This window comes from Sus scrofa, chromosome 13, assembly GCF_054392235.1.
Source record: "Sus scrofa isolate SSC_HxYL_T2T_F1_AM1 chromosome 13, Sscrofa_HxYL_maternal_Yorkshire_Landrace_v2.0, whole genome shotgun sequence".
Lineage (NCBI taxonomy): Eukaryota > Metazoa > Chordata > Mammalia > Artiodactyla > Suidae > Sus > Sus scrofa.
This window is the reverse complement of record NC_139395.1, coordinates 104,112,965-104,138,517: the sequence shown is the minus strand read 5'-3', so window position 1 is coordinate 104,138,517 and position 25,553 is coordinate 104,112,965. Positions and strand designations below refer to the sequence as shown.

The 25,553-nt window shown below is 40.9% G+C and overlaps 1 protein-coding gene across 11 annotated transcripts in view; it reads right to left on the bottom strand.

Annotated features, from left to right (window-relative positions):
- HPS3 (HPS3 biogenesis of lysosomal organelles complex 2 subunit 1) overlaps window positions 1-23,873 on the bottom strand; it is a 48,669-nt gene extending 24,796 nt beyond the window's left edge. For 5 of the 11 annotated variants that reach the window (XR_014822198.1, XR_014822200.1, XR_014822199.1 and 2 more), the window contains exons 1-6: window positions 23,531-23,873; window positions 10,070-10,316; window positions 9,825-9,926; window positions 9,092-9,263; window positions 8,903-8,988; window positions 3,878-4,070 (exon numbers count right to left, since the gene is read on the bottom strand). Coding sequence is in view for 2 of the 11 variants with exons in the window: in XM_084986488.1 (XP_084842614.1) it covers window positions 3,878-4,070; window positions 8,903-8,988; window positions 9,092-9,263; window positions 9,825-9,840 (467 nt within the window). In the remaining 9 variants the exon portion in view is untranslated. Of the gene's footprint in view, window positions 1-3,877; window positions 4,071-8,902; window positions 8,989-9,091; window positions 9,264-9,824; window positions 10,317-23,530 lie in introns of all 11 variants that reach the window. The other 6 variants (XR_002337452.2, XR_014822195.1, XR_014822196.1 and 3 more) reach the window with 2 other exon arrangements.
- Window positions 23,874-25,553: the final 1,680 nt, after the last annotated feature.

Below are 25,553 nucleotides of genomic sequence, written 5' to 3'. Positions count from 1 at the left end.
TTTAAAACAAATTAGAAAGTGAGAGAAGTAAAAATGAACTCTGTTGGAATAAAAAAATAAAGGACTAAAGTAAATCTAACAATAATCTTCAAACAGAAGAACTACTTTAACAAGAGAGTCATTCTGACATTTTCACAGTTGCAGGACTTTACACAATGTAAGGGCACCAGTCAGGACTCTGTTGACTGCGGCTTCCATTTCGGTATCAGCCCACTGTCATCTCTGTCCACCTCCACAGAGCTCTAGGATATGACCTCTGGAGTCATGACAGTAGCTGGGACAGCAGCACCACCACTTGGAAATCTGGAGTAGAGAGTTAGCATCCTCACAAAGTAAACTGAACAGAAGGGGCTTGGAGATGGTGGAAACCAAAAGAAGCACCTGCAGTGGGGCCAGAAGGACAGGTCAGAGTAGCCATGAGCACAAGGATGACCTTTAGGTTCTAGAGATAAAAAGGCTGCAACCTCGGACTCTCTTCCAGTGACATTAATCCAGCTATTGGCTATTGCTGGATTACCAGGCAGCATACAAAAGAATAAAGTGAACTGAAGTACGTTGGCCTGGAAAGATGTCCAGGATATGCTGCTAAGTGAAGCAGAAAGTTGCTAAAAAGTGAACATCGTGTCATTTACTTCTGCAAAAAAACCAATCATAGTAATAAATGTCTTCTTTAAAAATAACTTGGGTGACGGAGTTCCTGTTGTGGCTCAGCGGTAAGGAACCCACCCAGTATCTACGAGGATGCATGTTCAATCCCTGGCCTCACTCAGGAGGTTAAAGGATCCAGTGTTGCCTCGACCTGCAGCATAGGTTGCAGACTCCAGTCGATCTGGTGTTGCTGTGGCCTAGGCCGGCAGTTGCAGCTCCAATTCAACCCCTAGCCTAGGAACTTTCATGTGCTGTGGGTACAGCCCTAAAAAATTTAAAAAATAAAAATAAGTTGGATGAATATAGACCAGTTGTTGATGTGGTTGACCGTGAGGAGGAGGACTATGAGGGGCTTTCCCATTTATATATGTCTATACGTATGACATTTTATTACATGATTTTATATTATTCTTAGATTCTTCTAAAAAAAAGTTACCGCTTTTTTTTAGGGTATCTAAATATATTACCCTCGGAGTTCCCATCGTGGCACAGCGGAAATGAATCTCACTAGGAACCATGAGGTTGTGGGTTCGATCCCTGGCCTCATTCAGCAGGTTAAGGATCCAGGATTGCCGTGAGCTGTGGTATAGGTTGAAGACTCGGCTTGGATCTGGCATTGCTGTGGTGTGGGCTGACAGCTGTAGCTCAGATTAAACTCCATATGCCGTGGGCACGGCCTTAAAAAGCAAAAAAAAAAAAAAAAAAATGAAATAAATAAATAAATAAATATACCACCCTTCAAGAAACATTTCAATACTAATTTATAGATCAAAATATTCCTAAAATACTTATCTATTGGGTAAAATTAAAAAATATACAAAAATGAGTTCAGCAACACAGGATTTTAAATATAGGGATGGGGGCTTTATTAAGAATCTTAATTTATATATAGCAATTGCCAAATGTAATGTATAATGCCTCCATCATCGTTAGGTTAATGATGTCAGGGTGTCTTTTGGTGCTAATACTAAGCTCCAATAATTTCCTGCCTGGAAGCAGGCAAAACCCACAGACTTTAAGTCTCTTCAAGTCCTCATAATACAGTTTTTGGGATGCTTTATTCCATACTAGTTCATGGCATACTTCAGGCAGTGGCAGGGTCAGGGGGTGGGGGAATACATTTAGAGGGTCCACTCACTAAATTCTCAGTGTCCTGCACATCTGTGCAATCAAATAGTCTTTCTTATAAACATTTTGGAACAGAAATTAATATCTTCTTCCTTCTTTCGCCCTCTAATTTTCCCGTGGTTTCTGAGGAGCCATAGTTTCCTAGACTCTTCTGCATCTTTACAGACTCCCCTTCTCATCTTCCCCTTGCTTCCTACACATGACCTTCACCAGTTTAGTTCTCCAACTATTTTCCTCTGTCTTCACATTCCTCAGGCTGTGATCACTACTTTGGTAATGAGCACTTTACTGTCAGTAATAAGACATCTAAGCTTTCCTTTTTTCCCTAATCTTCAGTCCTATGTGTTCATAAACCTACTCAACATTTCCTCTTGATATTCCCTAAGCACCTCAAACGCCAATGTTTAAACCAAACTTCTTTCTCTCCACACCACACCAGCCTTTCTTCTTCCATAAAAGCAGTCTCAAAACTAGTGGGTTTTCTCGTGTCTCCTTCATTCCCATTCTCTCAGGAGACACCAAGTCTTGTCATGCTCTTGGTGAACCCTCTCCCATCCACTCTTCCTTCTCTTCTCACTGCTATTGTCCTACCCAAATACAGCCCCTCATTATCCTTACTGAACCATCCCAATAGCTCATTATCTATGTTCAAGCCATCCTCCATAATGGCCACCATTCATTTTCCTAAACTAATGCTCTAGTTACATCATGTTCTTTGGTTAAAATCTTTTAAAAATCCTTAGTTTAATTTCCAAAGCCCTGAGCTCACTCTCAGTATTATTTTCCCCTCTTTTCTATGTTTCAGCTTCTTTACATTTAAAGGACATCACTACACAACTTTGGAAATTGGAAAGACTAGCTACCTCCACATTGTTTGCTTAAGACACACACAATAGCATTTCTCCCTCCACCAGAAATCAGGAAGAGGGGAGCACCCCCTCTGGGAGTGGGTGTGTCAGAATCTCCAAGTGGGTCCTGTGCTATGTGAAATATACTCCAGAACCTGCTGGTGATTCTCATATTACCACTAAGTTGAAAAAAAAATTTTTTAAATAAAAAACTCACTGCCCCATGCAATTAATTATTAGATGCTCCTGCAAACCTGGACATAGCTTTGATTACAGTCTTCCCTCTATCTATAATGCTTTTCTATTCCAACTTCTATCTGCCAAATTCTAACCAGCTTTCGGTCCTCATTTCAAACACACAAAAAACTTTTTCCATGTGACTCAGCCAGGAGTAATTTTCCTCCTCCCACAGCTTATGCCACTTTCACAAAGTCTTAAGACATTTTTCACAGTCTCTTAGTGCTCTTGTCCCTTGTGTGTGTGTCTGGCCCTTTCTCATGTTGTTGCTTCAGAAAGCAAGGTGGTGTGCCTTCAAGGTTGGTTGGCCAGAGTCACCAGAGTTGGCACTGCTCAATGCGGTGGTGCCTTGTGTATAATCTAAACTCAAAAAAAACCAGGAAATAAAAACACAAGTATCACTTGCTGCTGAGATAAAACGAAATGAGATTAAAGTCCCGCTAAGGAACCCTGTTTACATGCCAGCTTATTAGGGAAAGGCAAGTCAGAAGACATCTGCCACCAATTAGCCACATGACCTTGACCAAGCCCAATCTCTGGATTCCTTCCCCATTTGCACAACTCGGGGGGTAGAATCGGTAGTTTTTTTCAGCCTCTTTACAGTTCTAAATAATTACCAATTAACTCAACTAATACAGAAAAACATATGACAGCTCTGTGAAAAAAAATTAAGAAATCTAAAAGGAAATCTAAAGAAATGCCCTGACTGGACCCACTGACTTTTTATTAGAATTCGCTGTGATAATCTTTCCTCATGAAGAACCTTATACTTCATTAGAAAGATTCCCATCCAGTCTAAGAAACTAAAACAAGGCAAGCCAGAATCTAATCTCTGACATTGGAAAGGCAGGGATGGACTATTTAAAAAAAAACAAAAAAACAAAAAAACAGATCATGTAATTCATTTACAATGCTATATGCTGTTTCACCTAATTCTCATCTAAAGATTTAGAAAGCACCTTAAGAATTTATAGAAATATAAGTGATTCAAAAGCCAGCAAGTGAGTGGAACATACCTTGTGATGACATGCAAAAACTGTGGTGTGAGCACCGCCTGCTGAGACTTCTCGGGATATTGGTAGACTGACATTAATTCAACAGATTTGACAACCATGTACAGATAGCCCACGTGAGGTAATGAGAAAAAACAAAAGAGACTCAGCAACTCTTTTTCCTGAGATGAACTTTTTGTATCAGAAGTAAGAGACCCTGGATGACAAAATGAAAAAAAAAAAAAAAAAAAACCATGAAACCAGTAAATAAAGGGAATCAATATTTTAGCTTTTCTACGCAAAAAAAAATGGATAAATGGATAAGAACAGAGGTTGCTTAGAGGAAGCTGCTCTTTATACAAGAATGCCAATAAAAAAGGAAAAAAGAGTGGTATATTTAGAATATCACTATTTTGGAATTCCCACCATGGCTCAGTGGTTAACGAACCCAACTAGCATCCATGAGAACATGGGTTCAATCCCTGGACTGGCTCAGTGGGTTAAGGATCTAGTGTTGTCGTGAGCTGTGGTGTAGGTCAAAGGCATGGCTCGGATCCCTCATTGCTGTGGCTCTGGTGTAGGCCGGCAGCTGCAGCTCCAATTCGACCCTACCCTGGGAACCTCCATATGCCACGGATACAGTCCTAAAAAGACAAAAGTCCCGTCATGGCGCAGTGGTTAACGAATCCGACTAGGAACCATGAGGTTGCGGGTTCGGTCCCTGCCCTTGCTCAGTGGGTTAACGATCCGGCGTTGCCGTGAGCTGTGGTGTAGCTTGCAGACGCAGCTCGGATCCTGCATTGCTGTGGCTCTGGCGTAGGCCAGTGGCTACAGCTCCGACTGGACCCCTAGCCTGGGAACCTCCATATGCCGCGGGAGCAGCCCAAGAAATAGCAAAAAGACAAAAAGACAAAAAAAAAAAAAAAATCACCATTTTGAAAACCCTAATAAATTAACAGATCCAGGTAATAATCATCAATGGTTGTAAACTTCACAAAAGAGCCAACCTGCTACTACATACCTTCCAAGAGAACTCAACACTACTTGTGGTACCAAAGGAAAAAAAATAATCATGATCATCCACATCTGTTCAAGCCTGTCTAGACCAGCACTGTCAATAAAAATATTATGTGAGCCACACATGCAATTTAAAGTTTTCTAGTTATCACTTTAAAAATATAAAAATAATAATAAAAACAGACAAAATGTTAAAAATGCATTGTACTAATCCAACATATCCAAAATATTATTTCAACCAGAAATCAACAAAAACTTAGTAAGATATTTTATGGGTTGTTTTTGTTGTACTGAGTCTTTAAGATCGAGTGTGAACTTCACACTTATAGCATATCTTAACTTAGATTAATCACACTTCAAAGTGCTCAACAGCAATATATGACTAATGGCTACCACACTGAACAGTGCTGCTTTAGAACACAAGGAATTACAGAGGATACAAGAACATGTTAGAAGTTCCCATTGTGGCTCAGTGGTAACAAACCTGACTAGTATCCATGAGGATGTGGGTTCGATCCCTGGCCCTGCTCAGTGGGTTAAGGATCTGGCATTGCGGTGAGCTACGGTGTAGGCAGCTTAGATCTGGCGTTGCTGTGTCTGAGGTGTAGGTCAGCGGTTACAGCTCCAATTCGACCCCTAGCCTAGGAACTTCCATATGCCTTGGGTACAGCCCTAAAAAGACAAAAAAAAAAAAAAAAAGAACATGTTAAATGTCACTGGGATGAGTCAATCAGCAATATTCAGGCTGTGGGAATTTCTAGAGTAATATTCAGTTTCTTGGTAACTAAATTGCAAGGAAAAGAGAAAGACAGAAGGCGGCAGAGGCTACATATTAAAAGCGATGTAATATAGCGATGTAATATAGTTCTATCTCTTGGGATAGAACATGATGGAAGATAGTACCAAAAAAAGAGAAAGTACATTTATGTATGATGGGTCACGTTGCTGTACAATAGAAATTGACAAAACATTGTAAAACAAATACACTTTAATGAGAAATTTTTTAAAAAGAGATGTAAAAGACATAGGAACCAATCACAATGTATGACACTTGGACTCTGATTCAAACAAACAAATTGTAGAGAAAAATTTTTAGACAATCAGGGAAATTTGAACAACTGACTTGTATTTGATGATATCAAGGTATTTAAAAAAATGTTTAATAGTAGTTTGGGCTTGTTTATTTTTTAATGATTTGATTTTTTCTGGGTTTAAATAAAAGAATCCTTTTCTTTTAAGAAACACATGTTGAAATGTTTATGAATGAAATGATATAAACTCTGGGATTTGCATCAAAATAATCTGGCTTAGGACTAAGGGTGGTTATGAGGCAACACTGTTGAAGCTGTATGATGTAGTACAATAGTCTATTGTACTATTTTCTCTACACCTATGTGCTAGAATTTTTTTTTTTTTGTCTTTTTGCCTTTTCTAGGGCCACTCCCATGCATATGGAGGTTCATATGCATATGGAGTGGTCGAATCAGAGCTGTAGCTGCCCACCTACACTAGAGCCACAGCAAAGCAGGATCCAAACTGCGTCTATGACCTACACCACAGCTCACCGCAGCACTGGATCCTTAACCCACTGAGCAAGGCCAGAGATTAAACATGCAAACTCATGGTTCCTAGTCGGATTCATTAATCACTGAGCCATGATGGGAATTCTTAGAAATTTTTCATAATGTTTTTAAAAAATGTATAGCTCTGGGAGTTTCCTGGTGACACAGGTTAGGGATCTGGCGTTGTCACTGCTGTGTCTCAGGTTCAGTCCCTGGTCCTGGAACTTGTACATGCCATGGTTGTGGCCAAAAAAAAAAAAAAGTACAGCCCTGATTAATACTCTTCAAGGACACCCATTAATAACAGAAGAAAGTTCAACTACTACACTCTCCATAACCGGCCCAAAGCAACTGGTCCAGTTTTTACTTCTTTTTCTTTCCTACACACAGCTGTGCTCTAGTCATACAGAGTTGGTCACCAATTTCCAAACACACATGATGATTTTACACCTTGTACATAGTTTCCCTTATGTCATAGCTTACTAAAATCTCCATCTTCTAAAAACTATACTGATCCATCATGGATCAGCTCACATGTGCACTACCCATCCCCTCATCTGTCCGTGAAGTAAACACTCACTAGATACCTACTATGTGCCACTGTTCTAGGCTCTGGGGATACACCCTGCACAAGACAAAGTAACTGCATTCTTTCTAGTGAGGGGTGTTGGGGTGGAGAATAAACAAATTCTGCAGTATGTGCAGAGGGAACAGTTTAAACTGAGAAGTTAGGAAGTCCTCTGTCGTGAAGTGACACTGGAGCTGTGAGTTGAAGGCCTCAAAGTCATCAGTCATGCAAAAGCTCTGAAGGAAGTACGTGCTAAGCACTGGAAGAGATGATAATGGGTCTCAGGCAAGAGTGAACTTGGCATTTCAGAGGAACAGAGGAAAGCCACATGGATAGAGGTGCAAGCAAGGTGAGTGGGACAAGATGAGCTCAAAATCAGGGTCATGGAGGCCATGGAAAGGATTTGGGCTTTTGTTCCAGGTGCTATGGAAAACCACTAAGTAAACAGCTAACCCTCGAACATGACTGAGGGCCCTCTGGTCTCCAGCCTTGTGTTCCACCTCCCTCTCCCTTGCTTCTTTCAGTTCCTCAAACCAAGATTCTCCCTTGGCCACATCGCCGTTGCTGCTTCCTCTGTACCAACCCTATCCCCAAATCAGCCCTCGTTCACTCTGCAGATCCTCTTTCTCAGGAACACTTCCCTGACCCCTGGATGAGGTCAGGATCTTTGTTATAGACTCTCAAGGCAGGGTTTTTCTCTTACAGGGCACTCATGTCAGGGTGTTAACTGTACACGCCTTCTTGTGATTATTCCATTCATGTCTGCCTCCCCCTTCAAGATAATAGGCTCCATGAGTGCAAGTACCTTACCTACATTTGCTCATTGTTAGCTCCCTAGTATTCAGTACAATACACAACATAGTAGGTACTCAATAAATGTCTCTCAAAAGAAAGAAAAAAAAATTAATAAAGGTTAAAAACACATTTAGTCAAAATATTTATATCCTTCCCTAGGCAATACCTAAAGATCAGGACTAAGTAACTAAGTACTGAACTCAAGAGTGATTCCTTTTTTTTTTTTTTTTTTTTTTTGCCATGCCTGAGGCATGTGGAAGCTCCTGGGCCAGGGATTCAACCTGTCCCACAGCAATGACAAGGCTGGATCCTTACACTCACTGAGCCAGCAGGGAATTACCAGTGATTCTTAATCTTGATTGCCCATTATATTCCTGGGGAGGTTATAAAAAATGTTGATGCCCAGGCTGCAGAGCTAACCAATTAAGTCAGAATCAGTACTGAGAGACTGGGCATCAGTATTTTTCTTTTTTTTTTTTCTTTTTAGGGCCACATTTGTGGCACATGGGAGTTCCCAGGCTAGGGTCTAACCAGCCTACACCACAGCCACAGCAACGCCAGATCTGAGCCACATCTTCGAACTACACCACAGATCAGGGCAATGCTGAATCCTTAAGTTACTGAGCAAGGCCAGGGATCAAACCTACATCCTCATGGATACTAGTCGGGCTCATTACCACTGAGCCACAATGGGAACTTCCTGGGCATCAGTATTTTTAAAAGCATCCAAGTAAGGCCAATGTACAGCAAGGTTGAAAACCACTTCTCTAAATGGACTTCCATTCAGTTTACATTTCCTCACCTTGCTTACAAAGCCATGATAAGCAGTTCTGCCAAATAACCTGGCTGGAACTCTAATGAACCTCGGCTATAACAGGGCAATATTCCTTTGGGGGCCTAGTGACCACTTCAAAAGGGACATGTCCTCCCCATGGCTTCTCCTAGAGGTCACAACTTCCCTTTCTAGTGCTGACAGTTATTTGCTAAGGAACTTGCCCAAGGCCACAGGGAGACTCAGTGAAAGAACCTATCCTACTACTCACCCCAGGCTCCCCTCTCAGCCCAGAGCCTTTTCACCTCACAGCACTGCAGCACTGTCATACTTACCTGTCTGGTAAATGGGCAGCAGCTGAAGTGAATGTAACTTGATGTCATCAGACAAAACATAGGATGAAATATCAGGAGCAAAACGTCTGTAAGTTTGAAGAGAGAGAAAGGGAGGGAAAGATCTGATTTCCATATACTATACACAGGTAATCATATAGTAAATGCTGATGAATAAAAAGCTTCCAATACCTATAAAGCAGGTGCTGAACATGGAAATATTTTATTTTCTCATCAGCTAATCCTGTTGACTCTAGTGTAACAGATATTCCAGACTGTTCACTTTTTTCACCAAGAAGTTCCATGGGCTTTTGGCAGATAACAAAATCATCTGACTCAATCTGCAAAGTTTCATTACTAATACCTTAAAAAATAAAATTGCAGAAAATTTTTTAATATTCCAAGTACTCCCTGAATGCAAATTCCAGGTACTCACAATAACCCCCCACCAATTAAACAGACCTATAGTTATTCTATCTATTTATATACACATACACCTCATGTATTTCCTAGGGCCTTTAGCTTTGAAAAGTTTTAGTATGTGCTCATTTATTCCTCAAAACTGTTAAAGTACAATGGGATAGTATCATCATCCCCATTTTACACATGAGGAAATTGAAATTCAGAGATGGTATTCCCACCCAAGGTCATTCAGCTAGTACATATGAGCATGGGGACCAGAAACTCCTCAACTAGCAACAGCTGTTTCCTTATTTTCAATGTTAAGTATATGCTGGAATACATTTACATATTACAGAATAAGATGTGGGCAACCAGATCATCAATCCAAATCCCATGCATTAGGAACAACTAAATCTATAAATACTGTGGCTTGGCGATATACATCCTGGAGCCCCTCAAAGATTGTCAGAACTCAGTTTTCTCTACACTCAAAACAAGAAAGTAAGCTGAATTCATTATTTACCTTCTGCCTGTTTCATCGGCTTTTTGGTCTTCTGTGGATGGTGGTTAACATTCTCTCCACCTTTCGGGTCTGACTCCAGTTTTAGGATTAAGACTTCTAAGTCTGACATGACAGCGACATACCCAACACAAAAAGAAATTTCAATAGGGGTGATATTATCTATGTGGATAATTAAAGAACGTTCAAAGTTCAATACCGAGCATTCTTCATTAATGATCTGATACTTCAAACTAAATAAGACTAACTTATTTGTGCAGCCAACAAGAAGGTCTCCTTTCACGGGGCAACAGGAAATGCACAAGGGGGCCTCAGAGAGTGGCATTTCCACAATAGACATCTGGTCTCTGAAGGTTTCACTGAAGGGTGCCTCCACATTATGTCCAACCATTCGTATACACACTCGGGAGTTTTCAGTCCTTTTACTTCTCCAGTTCACATAAGCACGTAGAAATGTAGCTTTGTTTTTCTCTTCAATTGCTACCAAATAGTCTCCTGAGAAGGAAATAAGATTATACTTAGGATTTGTATTTAGAAACAATCACTTACCTTGCACACCATGAAAAGGAACTATAATCAAATCATAGCATGAGTGTTTGAATTAGACTGGAACAAAACTCTAAGTAACAGGATCTTAGGTATATTTTTAAATGACATTAGGCATTTAGGTTCTGAAATACAATCTCTCCCCATTTTCATGTCTTAAGATAACCCATTAATTATTGTTACAACTTACAGAGAAATTTTATGTTTTATTCCTATACTAGCTCTCTTATTGTAGCTCTGAATCCATAGGTCTAACAAAGCTGTCCTAACATAAAAGAGTTCAGTTATCAGTGTGATGTTAAAATTAGGTATAAATTAAGGAACTCTGAAGAGGTTAGTAGAACTTACACCACAACCCCACCCCTTCCCACAGAATTCACATCTCCATATCAACTCTGAGAAATAGGATTAAACTGTACATATTAAATAAAATTTAATCCAAGTGAATTTTCCCTTAATTGTTGATTTTGTTAGATTTTTTAAAGTACCAAGTAATTTTGTAATTACTTTTTGTTGTGAGAAGTCAAAGTGATAAAGAGGTACATAATGATCTCTCCTCTGCAGTTTGATCCATGAGGAGCCAGTGTTAACAGGCACAGCCTGGTGTGTGTCCTTCTAAACCTTCCTCTCATATAAACATAGATCACAGAGTGGTAGTTTGTCGTTTGGTTTTTACCAAAATGGAATCACACCAAATACATGTACGATCTGAAAATTTTAAAAATTACCAATATATTATCAAATGATTACCAATATATCTTTCCCTCCAGGTTAGATACAGTATCTTTTCAATATCTGCAAAATATCCTTTACATAACATGTGCCATAATTTATCCAACAATTCCCCTATTGATATACTACTTCCAAGTATTTCCAGGGTTTTTTTTTTTTTTGCCACTATACTTTATTCTATAATAAGCAGACCCATATCTATATTTATTTACTGGGGGTTAGTTTCAATGGCATAGATTCCCCAAAGTGAGAATATAGGACCAAAGGGCTGGTACATTTTTAATTTTTAATAGATACTGGTAGATTACTATCTCGATTACGTAATAGAGATTCATGTTGCCACCAGCCCTGTTTAAACAGGCCGGTTTCCCCACATCCTCACTGCCACTGACTCAGTGTGAGGGAGAAACATGAACTCTCATGGTTATTATAATTCATATTTTTCAGACCACTTATAAAGCTGATCATCTTATCCTATATTTATTTATCCACAAATAATTTCTCTTCAGCAAGTTATCCACTTTTTTATTAGACTGATTTATCTTTCTTATCAAGGAACAGCAGCTCTCTAAGTAAAAGTGATATCAATATTTTGTTGGCTCTGAATAGCAAAGCATTTTTGGTCTATAGTCTGACTTTTGACTTTGCTATTGTTTAACTCTGTATGGTGTCTCTTACCATATAATTTCTATGTAGTCAGATATGTATCTTTTTTTTCTCAGCTTCTAGGTTTCCAAACTTGCTTAAACAGTGTCTTATGTCCTCCAAATTACATAAACACACTCTTACATATTCTATGTTAATTTTTTTAATGTAAATTTTTAATCTTTAGAATCCTATGGCTTGGGGTAGGGGGATAAGTCAGGGTTCTTACAAACATAGAACTTACTATATGCTAAACATCATTAGGTAAACAAGCCCCTGTCCAGTCAAGCGAATTGAAATGCTGCTGTTAGCACACTAACTTCCCCACTACAGATGCAGCAAGCAAGCCGGGCAGCTTGTTTTTGCAGACACTCAGTGGGCGTACCAGGCCCTCCTCTACCAGAATGAGCCAGCCTTCAAGAGGTCCCAACCGTCCTCTGATGCTGGTTCCTCTGATGCCACAGAGGTGGAGCCTGCACCTGTTCTCCCCCCAGAGATCTTGGTGGAAGGCCTAACCATGCCCAGCAGGCTTCATACGTTTGCTCACTGTTTCAATGAAGTAGTTTGATGAAGTTGGGGGCAAAAGATGCCTTGTGTCATCTGCCTTTCTAGAAGTTCCTCAATAAATGTATTTTTAAAGTTTTTTTATTGTAGTAAACTATAACTTAAATGTTACCATTTTCACCAATTTTAACTGTACAATTCAATGGCATTAAGTACAACTACATTGTTGTTCAACCATCACCACCATCTCTATAACTTTCATCTTCCCCTGACCTCTGTATCCATTAAACAGTAACTCCACCTCCCCACCCTCTGTACATGGCTTTTATTATTTACATAATACAATACAGCATCATTACTGAATAGCACGATTATGGCAATACATAAATGAACTATCTGTACACATCTGCAGATCTAACTCAGACCTAAGGTACAAAAATTGAAAGCAAAACTAGATGAGTTAAGAATAAAAATGAAAACTAGGATTGAACACTGCAATAAATCCAAAGTACTACCTTGAGTATACAGACTCTGGCAACCACTATTCCACTTTTTTTTTTTTTTTTTTTTGTCTTTTTGCCATTTCTAGGGCCGCACTTGGGGCATATGGAGGTTTCCAGGCTAGGGGTCTAATCGGAGCTGTAGCCACCAGCCTACACCAGAGCCACAGCAACATTCGGAGCTGTGGCCGCCAGCCTACACCAGAGCCACAGCAACATGGGATCCAAGCCACGCCTGCAACCTACACCACAGCTCATGCAAACGCCGGATCCTAAACCCACTGAGCAAAGCCAGGGATTGAACCCGCAACCTCATGGTTCCTAGTTGGATTCATTAACCACTGAGCCACGAAAGGAACTCCTTTTTGTTTTTTTGTTTTGTTTTCTTTTATAATTTCTTGTTTTAGAAATTATATAAAAAATAAATAAATAATATTTATTTTTTTTTGAAGGGCCGCACCCACGACATATTGAGGTTCACAGGCTAGGGGTCTAATCGGAGCTATAGCCGCCGGCCTTCACCAGAGCCACAGCAACATGGGATCTGAGCCGTGTCTGTGACCTACACCACAGCCCACGGCAACGCTGGATCCTTAACCCACTGAGCGAGGCCAGGGATCAAACCCGCAACCTCATGGTTCCTGTTCAGATTCATTAACCACTGACCACAACGAGAACTTCCTCCATTTTCTGTCTCTATGAATTTGACTACTCTACGTACCTCATGAACTGAATCATACAATATTTTTCCTTTTGGGTCAGGTTTATCTCACTTAGCATAGTGTCTTCAAGATTAATTTGTTTTGTGGCATGTGTCCGAATTTCATTCCTTTTTAAAGCTGCATGGACATAACATTTTGTTTATCTGTCTATGAACATTTGGGCTGCTTTTACTTCTTGGCTCTAGTGAAAAATGCTCTTTACCCTGGTGTACAAACATCTGTACAAGTTCCTGTTTTTACTTATTCTCTGTATATACCCAGAAATGAAATTGCTGGATTATACGGTAATTCTATGAATTTTCTAAGGAAACTTCATACTGTTTTCTGTAGCAGCTCTATCATTTTACATTCCCACCAGCAATATGCAAGGCTTCCACATCCTCATCAACACTTCTCCACATCCATTTCTCCACATCCTCATCAACACATGCTACTTTCTATTTGTTTTGATCATTGCCACCCTAATGCGTATGAAGTGGTATTTCTCTGTAGTTTTGATTTGAATTTCCATGATGTCTATTCAAATCCTTTGCCCATTTTGAATTGGGTTGTTTTGCTGTTGTGGAGTTACAGATGTTCTTTGTATATTCTGAATATTAATCCCTTATTGGGGATATGCTTTACAAATATTTTTTCACATTCTGTGGACTGCCTTTTCAATCTGTTGATAGTGTCCTTTGATGCACAAACTTTTTAATTTTGATGACCTCTAATTTTTCTATTTTCTCTTCTGTTGCCGGTGCTTTGGTGTCATATTCAAGTTACAAAATGAATTTTAAAACTAAGAATAGGAGTTCCCATGGTGGCTTAGCAGTAACAAACCCAACTAGCATCCATGAGGATGCAGGTTCAATCCCTGGCCTTGCTCAGTGGGTTAATCATCTGGTGATGCTATGATCTGTGGTGTGGCTGGCAGCTGCAGCTCTCATTCGGCCCCTAGCCTGGGGACCTCCATATGCTGCAGGTACAGCCCTAAAAAGCACACGCACACACACAAAAAAATTAGAAATATTTGTGAAGTTCTCTTGTGGTGCAGAGGGTTAAGGATATGCAGTTGAGTCTGCAGCAGCTTGGGTCACCACTACGGCATGGATTGGATCCCTGGTCTGGGAACTTCCACAGGCTCTGGGCATGGCCAAAAAAGAAAACATAAAAATATTTTTTAGTTACAATAAAAGCTTTTAACTCATATCTATAAATACATGCCTATTTCATTGGTAAAGTCTATATAACTATATACAATTTGCAAACTAGAGATAATACCTATGTTCTCTTATGTTTTCATATTAATAACTTGTTTTATAAATGATAAACTAGAACTTGCTTAGTATGTCTATCTGACAAGCTTTTAGTTCTCTCAGTTAATTCTTATAACAGCCCTTCAAGACATTATCCCCTTCTCCATTTTATAGACCAGGAATCTGAGGCTCAAATAACTGAGGTAACTTGCCTAAGGCAACAGGCAACACAGCCAACAAATGCCAAGCTGGGACTTAAACCTGGATCTAGTTAGCTCAAAAGCTGAAGTTCATTCCCCAATAACACTGTCTCAAAATGTTTGAAAGAAAATATAAGGAGTTCCCATCGTGGTGCAGTGGAAATGAATCCGGCTAGGAGCCATGAAGTTGCAGGTTTGATTCCTGGCCTCGCTCAGTGGATCTGGTTTGCTGTGAGCTGTGGTATAGGCACAGACACAGCTCAGATCCCTCATTGCTGTGGCTGTGCTGTAGGCTGGCCGCTACAGCTCCCATTCAACCCCTAGCCTAGGAACCTCCATATGCTGTGGGTGCAGCCCTAAAAAAGAAAGAAAAGAAAAGAAAATATAAGTTTAGAGGATTCTGTGCAGGTCATAGCTCTTTATAAGAGAAAGTAATCAAACTTTTTAAAGCATTATGTAGCTAGGGCTTTATTTTACAACAGCTTCCTGTCTTCATTAAGTAAATTTAAAAATCACTCTTATATTTACCCTTAAGCTGAGAGTCACTGATTAAAAAAAAAAAAAAAAACCAACAAGGAAACACAGGCCTTAATTGATCACTAGACCAAATAGACTTAACTGATCTCTACAGAACTTTTTACCCCAAAGCAGCAGAATACACTTTCTTCTCAAGTGCACACAGAACATTCTCCAAAATAGAGCACATCTTGGGCCACAGATCAAGCCTTGGTAAATTTTAAAAAATTGAAATTATTTCAAGCATTTTCTCTGATCACAATGCTATGAGACTGGAAATAAACTACAGGAAAAAAACAGGAGTTCCCGTCGTGGCGCAGTGGTTAACGAATCCGACTAGGAACCATGAGGTTGCGGGTTCGGTCCCTGCCCTTGCTCAGTGGGTTAACGATCCGGCGTTGCCATGAGCTATGGTGTAGGTTGCAGACGCGGCTCGGATCCCGCGTTGCTGTGGCTCTGGCGTAGGCTGGCAGCTACAGCTCCGATTTGACCCCTAGCCTGGGAACCTCCATATGCCACAGGAGCAGCCTAAAGAATTAGCAAAAAGACAAAAAATAAATAAATAAATAAAAACAATCAGTGGCAATTTAAAAAAAAAAAAAAAGAAAGAAAAGAACAGCAAAAACACAAACTCTTGGAAGCCAAACAATATGCTACTAAACAACCAATGCATCATTGAAGAAATCAAAGGGAAATTAAAGATAGAGACAAATGACAATGAAGATACAAAAATCTAAAACCTACAGGACACAGCAAAAACATTTCTGAGAGGGATGTTTATAGCAATATATTCATCTCAGGAAAGAAGAAAAAATGCAAATAAACAACCTAAACATCTAAATAAGGAAGAACAGACAAAGCCCCAAATTAGTAGAAGAAAAGAAATCACAATCAGAGCATAAATTAATAACATAAAGACAAAGAAAACAATTGAAAAGATCAATGAAACCAAAAGTTAGTTCTTTGAAAAGATCCACAAAATTGATAAACCATTAGCCAGACTGACCAAGAAAAAAGGGAGAGGGTTCAAATCAATAAAATTAGAAATGAAAGAGAAGTTATAACTGACACTGTAGAAATACAAAGGATCATGAGAGACTACTGTAAGCAACTATATGCCAATAAAATGGACAACCTAGAAGAAACGGACAGATTCTTACAAAGGTACAACCTACCAAGACTGAACCAGGAGGAAACAGAAAATATGAGTAGACCAATCACAAGTACTGAAATAGAACATGTAATTAAAAAAATTTCAAAAAACCAAAATCCAAGACCTGATGGCTTCACAGCTGAGTTCTACCAAACATTCAGAGAAGAGTTAATACCTATTCTTCTGAAACTTTTCCAGAAAGTTGCAGAAGAAGGAACACTCCCAAGCTCATTCCATGAAGCTACCATTACCCTGATAGCAAAACCAGACAAAGATACCATTTAAAAAGGGGAAAATTACAGATCAATATCACTTATGAACACAGATGCAAAAATCCTCAACAAAATATTAACAAACTGTATACAAATATACATTAAAAAGATCATACACCATGATCAAGTAGGATTTATCCCAGAGATGCAAGGATTCTTCAATGTCTGCAAATCTATCAATGTGATACGCCACAATGGCAAACTGAAAAATAAAAACCATATGATCATCTCAACAGATGTAGAAAAAGCTCTTGACAAAATTCAACACCCATTCCTGATAAAACTCTCCAGACAGTGGGCATAGAGGGGAACTACCTCAATATAATAAAAGCCATTTACGACAAACCCACAGTTAACATCATTCTCAATGGTGAAAAACTGAAAGCATTTACACTAAGATCAGGAACAAGACAATGGTGTCCTCTTTCGCCAATGTTATTCAACGTATTCTTAGAAGTCCTAGCCAGGACAATCAGAGAAGAAAAATAAATAAAAGGAATCCAGACTGGAAAAGAAGTAGTAAAACTATCACTGTTTGCAAGAGTTCCCATTGTGATGCAGAAACAAATCCACCTAGGAACCATGAGGTTGCAGGTTCAATCCCCAGCCTCACTCAGTGGGTTAAGGATCTGGCCTTGCCATGAGGTGTGGTATAGGTCGCACACACAGCTCAGATCTGGCCTTGCTGTGGCTGTGGCATAGGCCAGGAGCTACAGCTCCAATTCGGCCCCTAGCCTGGGAACCTCCATATGCCATGGGTGTGGCCCTAAAAGCAAAAAAATAAATAAAAATAAAAAATAAATGAGTGCTGGGAAAACTGGACAACTGCATATAAGAGAATGAAATTAGAACACTGTGTAACACTATGCACAAAAATAAACTCAAAATGGATTATACCTAAATGTAAGGCCAGACACTATAAAACTCCTAGAAGAAAACATAGGTAGAACGATCTTTGACATAAATCATAGCAACATCCTTTTGATCCAAATAAAGACACAAATAAACCAATGAGACCTAATTAAACTCAAAAGCTTCTGCACAGCAAAGGAAACCATTAAAAAATGAAAAGACAACACAAAGAAAGGGAGAAAATTTTTGCAAATAACTCAACTGACAAAAGTTTAATCTCCAAAATATACAAACAACACATACAATTTAACAACAAAAAAACAACCCAATTGAAAAATGGGCAGAAGATCTAAACAGACATTTCAGCAAAGAAGACATACACATGGCCAGGCACTTGAAAAAATGTTCAGCATCACTAATTATTAGAGAAAGGCAAATCAAAACTATGAGGTACCACCTCACACTGGTCAGAATGTCCATCATTAACAAATCAACAAATAACAAATGCTGGAGAGGATGTGGAGAAAAGGAAACCCTCCTACACTGTTGATGGGAATGTAAATTGGTACAGCCACTATGGAAAACACTATGGAAATACCTCAGAAAACTAAATATAGAACTAGCATGTGACCCAGCAATCACACTCCTGGGCATATATCCAGACAAAAATTTCATTGAAAAAGACACATGCACCCATATGTTCATCACAGCACTATTCACAATAGCCAAGACATGGAAACAACCTAAAAGCCCATCGATGGATGAATGAATTAGGAAGATGTGGTACATATATGCAATTGAATATTACGCGGCCATAAAAAAGGACAAAATAGTGCCATTTACAGTAACATGGTTAGAACGAGAGACTCTCATACTGAGTGAAATAAATCAGAAAGACGGACACCATATGATAGCACTTATATGTGGAGTCTAAAATTTGGCACAAATGATCTGCCTACAAAACAGAAAAGATCATGGACATATAGGACAGACTCATGTTTGCTGGGATGGAGGGGGAAAGATTGGGATGAACTGGGGAGTATGGAGTTAGTAGATGAAAACTCTTGCATTTGGAGCGGATGGGCAATGAGATCCTGCTATATAGCACAGGAAACTAAACTCTTCCTTTTATGTAGCAAGATCATAAACTGGTTAACACTAATACCAGATTAAGAAAAAGGTTGTACTCCTATGACAAAACTGTTATCAGAAGGCAGAAAAAATACACGATCCATCAAAATATGTTTTATGACTTTAGAAAAGTCAAGGTATGGTAGGGGTTGGGGGGATGTAACAGACACACTAGGGCTCTATTTACTACACTTGTGCTAGAGGACAGGTGATAAGGGCCATGTGGTTTTATCCTCTCTGCCCTACCACCTCCAGACATGCCATAAGCAAGTATCTAGCACCAGAGCTCCCCACACAGCATTCTACCCTAACCATCAGGTCTTTCCGGCATCCCTCCCTTGAGTGCAAGGAGTTCTCTCGCCCCCTCTTCTGAAACTTGAAACCAAGCAGGACCCTGTTGGGCTCCAGGGCAAGGAACCCTTTTTGTGTATCCTGTTAATTTTTTGTAAGGAATAGGCTTCAGCCTCCTTGACCTTCTCTGAGGGTAGGTTCAAACAGCTACTAATCAGGGAGGGAGGGGATATAGAGAGGTCAAGGGAGGAGTGGTCCAGAAACAACTGTGCAGCCTCAGAGCAGGATCCTGGTTCCCCCTCAAGGGATACACACATCTTTGAGACAGTACTGCAGAACTAAAACCTTCAACAGGAGTTCCTGCTGTAGTGCAGAAGGTTAAGGACCAGTACTAGGTGCTGTCTCTGCAGCAGCTCAGGTCACTGCAGAGGCTCAGGTTTGATCTCTAGCCTGATATAGTGGGTTAAGGATTTGGCATTGCCACAGCTGTGATGTAGGTTGCAGCTTCAGCTCAGATTCCCTCCCTGGTCCTGAACTTCCACATGCCGAGCGTATGGCCAAAAAAGGGGGAAAAAAAAAAAAAAAAAAAGACCTCCAATAAATGGAAGATATTAACTACTTGATGAAACATTCTTCATTCCAGAGAGGTCAGAGAAGCACTTCAGGAGACCCCCTGAGGGCAGATTAGAGGAATACAGGCCCTGCACCTACTCTGATCCTTATCAGCAACTCTGACCTTGAACCACGTAAAACTCCTCACCAAACAGTCCTTGGTGGGAACATAGTTTTTGAAGGGTTGAGCTAGTTTTTGAAGGGTTGAGCCCAAAGTATCCCCCTTCGCCTGGCAAAACAATAAGTTATTTTATTCTCCTTCACCCAAAACTCTGTCTCCAAGATTCAATTTGGTGTCTGTGCACAGAGTTGTGGCAACACTCCCTTCACCATAAAAAACGGAAATTAAACTTCCATTACTGATGATATTTAGGAGCCCATCCTTCAAAATTCTGACATATACAGATATATACATATGGCTGGGCCCACTGCATGTAGAAGTTCCCAGGCCAGAAATCAAACCTGGGTCACAGAAGTAACTCAAGTCAGCCACTGGATCCTTAATCCACCGAACCACCAGTAAATTCCTGACTTGTATTCTAACACCCCCAAATTTATGAAAGGAGGACATCCTGCTAATTAGAGATTAAAAAAAATAAAAATAAAAACTGAAAATGTTGCAGTCCCCTTGTGGCACAGAGGGTTAAGGATTCAGCACTTTCACTGCTTTGGCTCAGTTCCCAGCTGTGGCGCAGGTTCGATCCCTGGCCCAGGAACGTGACGTGGGTACAGGCCAAAAAAAAAAAAAAACACAAAAAACCTGTAAACGTTTTCTGCTTGGGTAAGAGACTGCAAAGCATTTACAGTAAATATAAATCACTAAGATTCATTTTGTCTTTGACAGAGTGGGAGCAGGGGAAGACATTGCTTGGAGCAAAGAATCTCCACATCTAAGTTACTGTAAGTGGAAGGAAAGAGAACAAAGTGTAACTGAGCAGTACCCTATGAAGCCTTCCCAGAGTGGACCCCTACTCATGTCCTCAGCCTGTCTTTTTGTCTATAGAAAAATTTTAGTCAAAAGAAGTGAGAAAATACAGAGAAAAAGGAAAACAGTCAAGCAAGAAAATAAGAGTTTAGCCATTCAACAAAGTCAAGGACCTTTAGTTCTTCCCCAAGGACTATAGATAATATTCTGAGCTACATCCTTGGAGCTGTTTTACAGGTGCCGAAGCCCCCACCAGGAGGAAGATGCTAACTGTATGCTGCCCATGAGCATGTAGACTCCAGACCAGTAGGAACCTGAAGGTTGATGACACTGACTCCCAATTACCTTAACACCAACCAATCACAAAAATGTTCATGAGCTGATCACACCCCGCTCCTTGAGCCCTACCACCTGCAGGGAGGGCACAGTCCTTGAGGCTCCCTCTTTGCCTGGCAACTAAAGCTACTTTTTCTGTATACTCCAACTCTGTCTCCTGCATTTCTATTTGGCATTGGTGTACAAAGGCAGCTCATATTTTGGCAACAAAAGGGAAAAAGCTGAGAAGTATAAGACAAATTATCTGGATATCAGCACAGCTATCAAATCTGTGGATTGACAGAAAGTGTATCCAGACAAAGTTCAAGCTGAGGACTGAAAACTACCCTTGAGCTATCTGACTCATGTTAATGCCATATCACATGACTCCTAAACTTTAAGAGAGCCAACTGAATTACAAAAACATCTTTGTTTTTCAAGGCTTCACTACCACGCTACTCACTTGCTTACAGCAGCCAGTGTGGCTCCAGATCAGTGATTCTCAATCCTGACTAAACACAAGATTCACCCCAATGCTGGGCCACATCCCAGGAAACTGACATTGTTTCTCTGAGGCTGTGGTTTTGGAATTGGTTTTTTAAAGCTCCCTCAGGTGACTCTTAGACACAAGTAGTGGCATCAAAGGATTCCCCCCCAAAACACCACTAACGACAAACAAAGCTAGAGGTTTACATAATGCCTGCCACTTCCAATTCTAGATGACATGTCCTTTCGGAAGAATGAAGCAAACCATGTAAACATAGTATCTGTCTGTCTATCCTCCCCACCCCCCAAAACACAAACACATACTAATGTTGAAACTGGTGAGTTTGCCACTCAATAGAGCTCTTAAAGGTGAGAATGCCTAACTCTAAAGAGGAGGTGGTAGTTCCCTGGTGGCTCAGCAGGTTAAGGATCCAGCACTGTCACTGCTATGGCTCTGGTTACTGCTATGGCTTGGTTTTCATCCCTGGCCCAGGAACTTCCACATACAATGGGCATGCCCACCTCCCAAAAAAAATTTTTAGGGCTACACCTGCAACATGTGGAAGTTTCTGTGTTAGGGGTGAAATTGGAGCTGCAGCTGCAAGGCCACACCAGAGCCACACCAGCTCCAAGCTGCATCTGATACCTACGCCACAACTTTTGGCAAAGCTGGATCCTTAACCCATTGAGCAAGGCCAGGGATTGAACCTACTTCCTCATGGATACTAGTTGGATTCTTAACCCACTGAGCCACAACGAGAACTCCCCCCCAAATTTTTTTTAAATAAAAAATGAAAAGGAGGTGGGATGGAGAAAACTACCACTATTGTGAAATGATTAGGAGAATAATACCAAAATCAAAATCTTCTGCTGAAAGAGAACTCACAGATCTAATAAGTGGTTTTCAAACTAGTCTGTGGACCTGCAGGCCCCTGCTGATGTAGTCATTTTTCAAAAAGAAAAAAAACAGTATAGTAAACTGCTTATAAAGCAAAGACATGTTTGTGGCTAAGTGTTTTTCCTTTTATAAATAATGATGACAGTAAATGGTAGGACTTTTTTAAAAAAATATATATCTTTACTTGACAAAACGAACAGTCGAATACTGTGTATAATAGCCCCAGTTTTTGCTGACCCAGAAAATTCCAAAATTTGGAAATCACTGATCTAATAGTCAACTTAGTGTTTTGTTTTGTTTTTTTTTTAATGAAAACTGAGACCCCAAAGTTTCTATAAACTCACACCCAACCAGTTACAGAATAGAGATTAGCCAGAGATCTCCAATCCTCTCCATTTTACTGGTAAGTACCAGAGCCACAGGCTTTTCCACCTAAAGACTGCAATTTACACATTTACAACCTTCTTTAAAATCAGGATTCAAATTTTAAGTGCAGTATTAGGCAGTTAAAAGAATCCTATGACGAATTCTTCTGTTATACAAAGAAGCACCTATTTTGAAATATTGGATTTTTCTAAAATAGCAGTATGCCCACACAGTACCCCCTTGATACTGCTTCACTTTTCTGATGGAAAAATACTGCATGCTAGCACCCTGTTTGGGTGAAAGGGGGTCTAAGATCTGAGCTCAACGTACACAGATTCAAAATGTAATGTAAACTTTCAAAAGTCGACAAGAGGTAGATAAAATGTATAGATGTAAAGGGACAGGCCATGAGTAGGCACAATTGTTGAAGAGGGAGCAAGTGGGGCGGTTCAAGAGAGTGTTCTCCCTACTTTTGTACGGACTTGTTTTCTATTCTAAAAGAGGTCTATTTGGTTTGGTTTTAAGTGTCTCTGTTGAGTGGAATCCAGCCACCCAACCAAGGGAATTTCCCCTGAGGGCGCCAGAAGAGGAGTAACTATCAGCGTCTCCCTCCCTCCAGACGCTCACACCTGTGGTTGCCAGGACAACCGCACAGCTCGGCACACCTTCCATTAGCCCCCACCTGGCGAGAACCTCCGCAAGCACCAAGTCCCTTCCCCACCCAGAGCTGTCGGCGTCGCTCGGTGCTCTAGAAAGGAGGCCCCAACCCGGCGCCCAAGAGCCCCCTGACCCCACCGCTGCTCACCTGCCTCACTGTAGGCCAGGCGTAGCACCCTGCCCAGCGTTGAGAAGGCGCACCTCGGCCGGCACAGCTCCTGCCCCGAAACGGCGAACGCCTCCACCTTGCAGCCTGCTGCCACGAACAGCGCATCACGTCCGCCACCGCAGAACTGTTCAGGCTCCAGTTTGCAGGGCACCACCTGCTGCGACCCGAACGGGTGCAGGTTATACAACTGCACCATCTCGGCGACCGGCTGCAGGGCCCCCGGCGGTGCTGGCTCCTACCAGCCCACCCCGCGGGGCGCCGCGAGACCCCGCGCGGCGGCCGGAGACCCCGCGCGGGCAGAAGAGGAGGCTGTACCACTTCCGCGAGCGTTTGCACGGAGCCAAGTCACGTGAACACCAGCTGGGCCTGCCTTGGGCTCCGATTCTTAAAGAGACCTCAGCTGGGCCAAGAAGAGAGGTCGCGCCGCAAGGCGCCGCCCGCGGCCCTGCCCCATGGGCTCGCAGGCCCTTGGCTTCTGACCCAGCGGCTTAGCGCCGACTGTGATTCTGCGACCAGAGGTGGTCGGGTGCAGGGACTGATACGTCCTTCGCTTCATCTTTTCACACTACTGCTATGGGCTAGGTGAGATTTTTAGGCCCTTGACTACATTTAAACGCTTGATCATTTGCTCTCATGTACCATTTTGTACTTGCTTCAGGGTCATCACTTACGTTTCCCCAGTAGCCTGTGATCTTCTGGAGGATAGGCCTGCAAAAACCGAAGTGGCATGCGCAACTCAGCTCCAGACTAAACACGCAGGAGTTGCTCAGAAATACTGGAAATTTCAATATATATATTTGCTGAAGAATCATGGATATCCTCTAATGCACTACAACTGTTTGACCCCAGAGGACAGAAGGACTGACTAGGGGTTCTCCCTCCACTGTTCCTAAAACTATCCTGTAATCTGTATTCTGTATCTATTCCTGACATCTCAATGTGGAGATGTAGAAAAAAGATTTAGATGAAGCAAGTATTGGAGCTACTTTTTCCAGTTCATCCAGAAAAAAACCTAAGTATGGACTGAGGGTCGCTGTCTTACTTTTGACACGCAGGGTCCGAACCTAAAAGAAAATGCAAAATTTCCTCATGGCCCTTTCTTAGAATTTACAAATTAGATGCAAATGCATTGAAGTTCATTAAACTTCTCTACCTCCACTTCCTAAGCCCTTTAGATGAATAAAATTCCCATAAGTAATATCCTTTTCTTCATCCAACCAATAGGGAGTCAGTTCAATAGGGAGTGAACTCAGCGAGGCCAAGAAGTGAACAAAGAGATTATTCTTGTCAGCCAGCTAGGGCGAAAAATTCAAAAAAGCCTCATACAGGAAACAACCAACCTAACACAGCTGACAACCTATTCTTTTAGGTACAATGCTAATGAATACCCCCTTCTCCACCAACACCTGTGTTATTATCTTCTTTCGATTATTTTTCTCCTTCCAGACTGAAAATTATAATTTTAGTACTAAATTAAAATTTCAAGACTAAAATTACAATTTGCTCAAAGTCTGGAACCCCAGCCCCTTCTAGAGATAGCCACTTCTCCCTTCACTTGCACCTGGCTCATCTAAGATTCTTAGGGACTAGACATGCTAGCCAAGAGAAGGTAGAGGATGTGCCTGGTTTCCATGTTTGTCAGGAGCTATCTGTTGGTATTCCTGTTACAAATACAGGGACAGCGGTAGGCACGCCCTCATTTCCTTATGGGAGGCTGGCTTAGTTGGCTAGGGCAGACATAACTAGAATAGATGCCTTAAACAACAAATTCCCCCCTACACACACACACAGTTCTGGAGGCTAGAAGTCCAAGATCAAGGTATCTATAGTTCTGGTTTCTCCTAAGGCCTCCCTCCTTGGCTTGCAGCTGGCCACTGTCCTAATTCATGAGGGCTGCTATAAGAAAATACCACAGATTGGGAAGCTTATAAATAACAAATTTATTTCTCAAAGTTCTGGAGGATGGAAAGTCCACCATAAATGTACATAGAATAGCTCAATG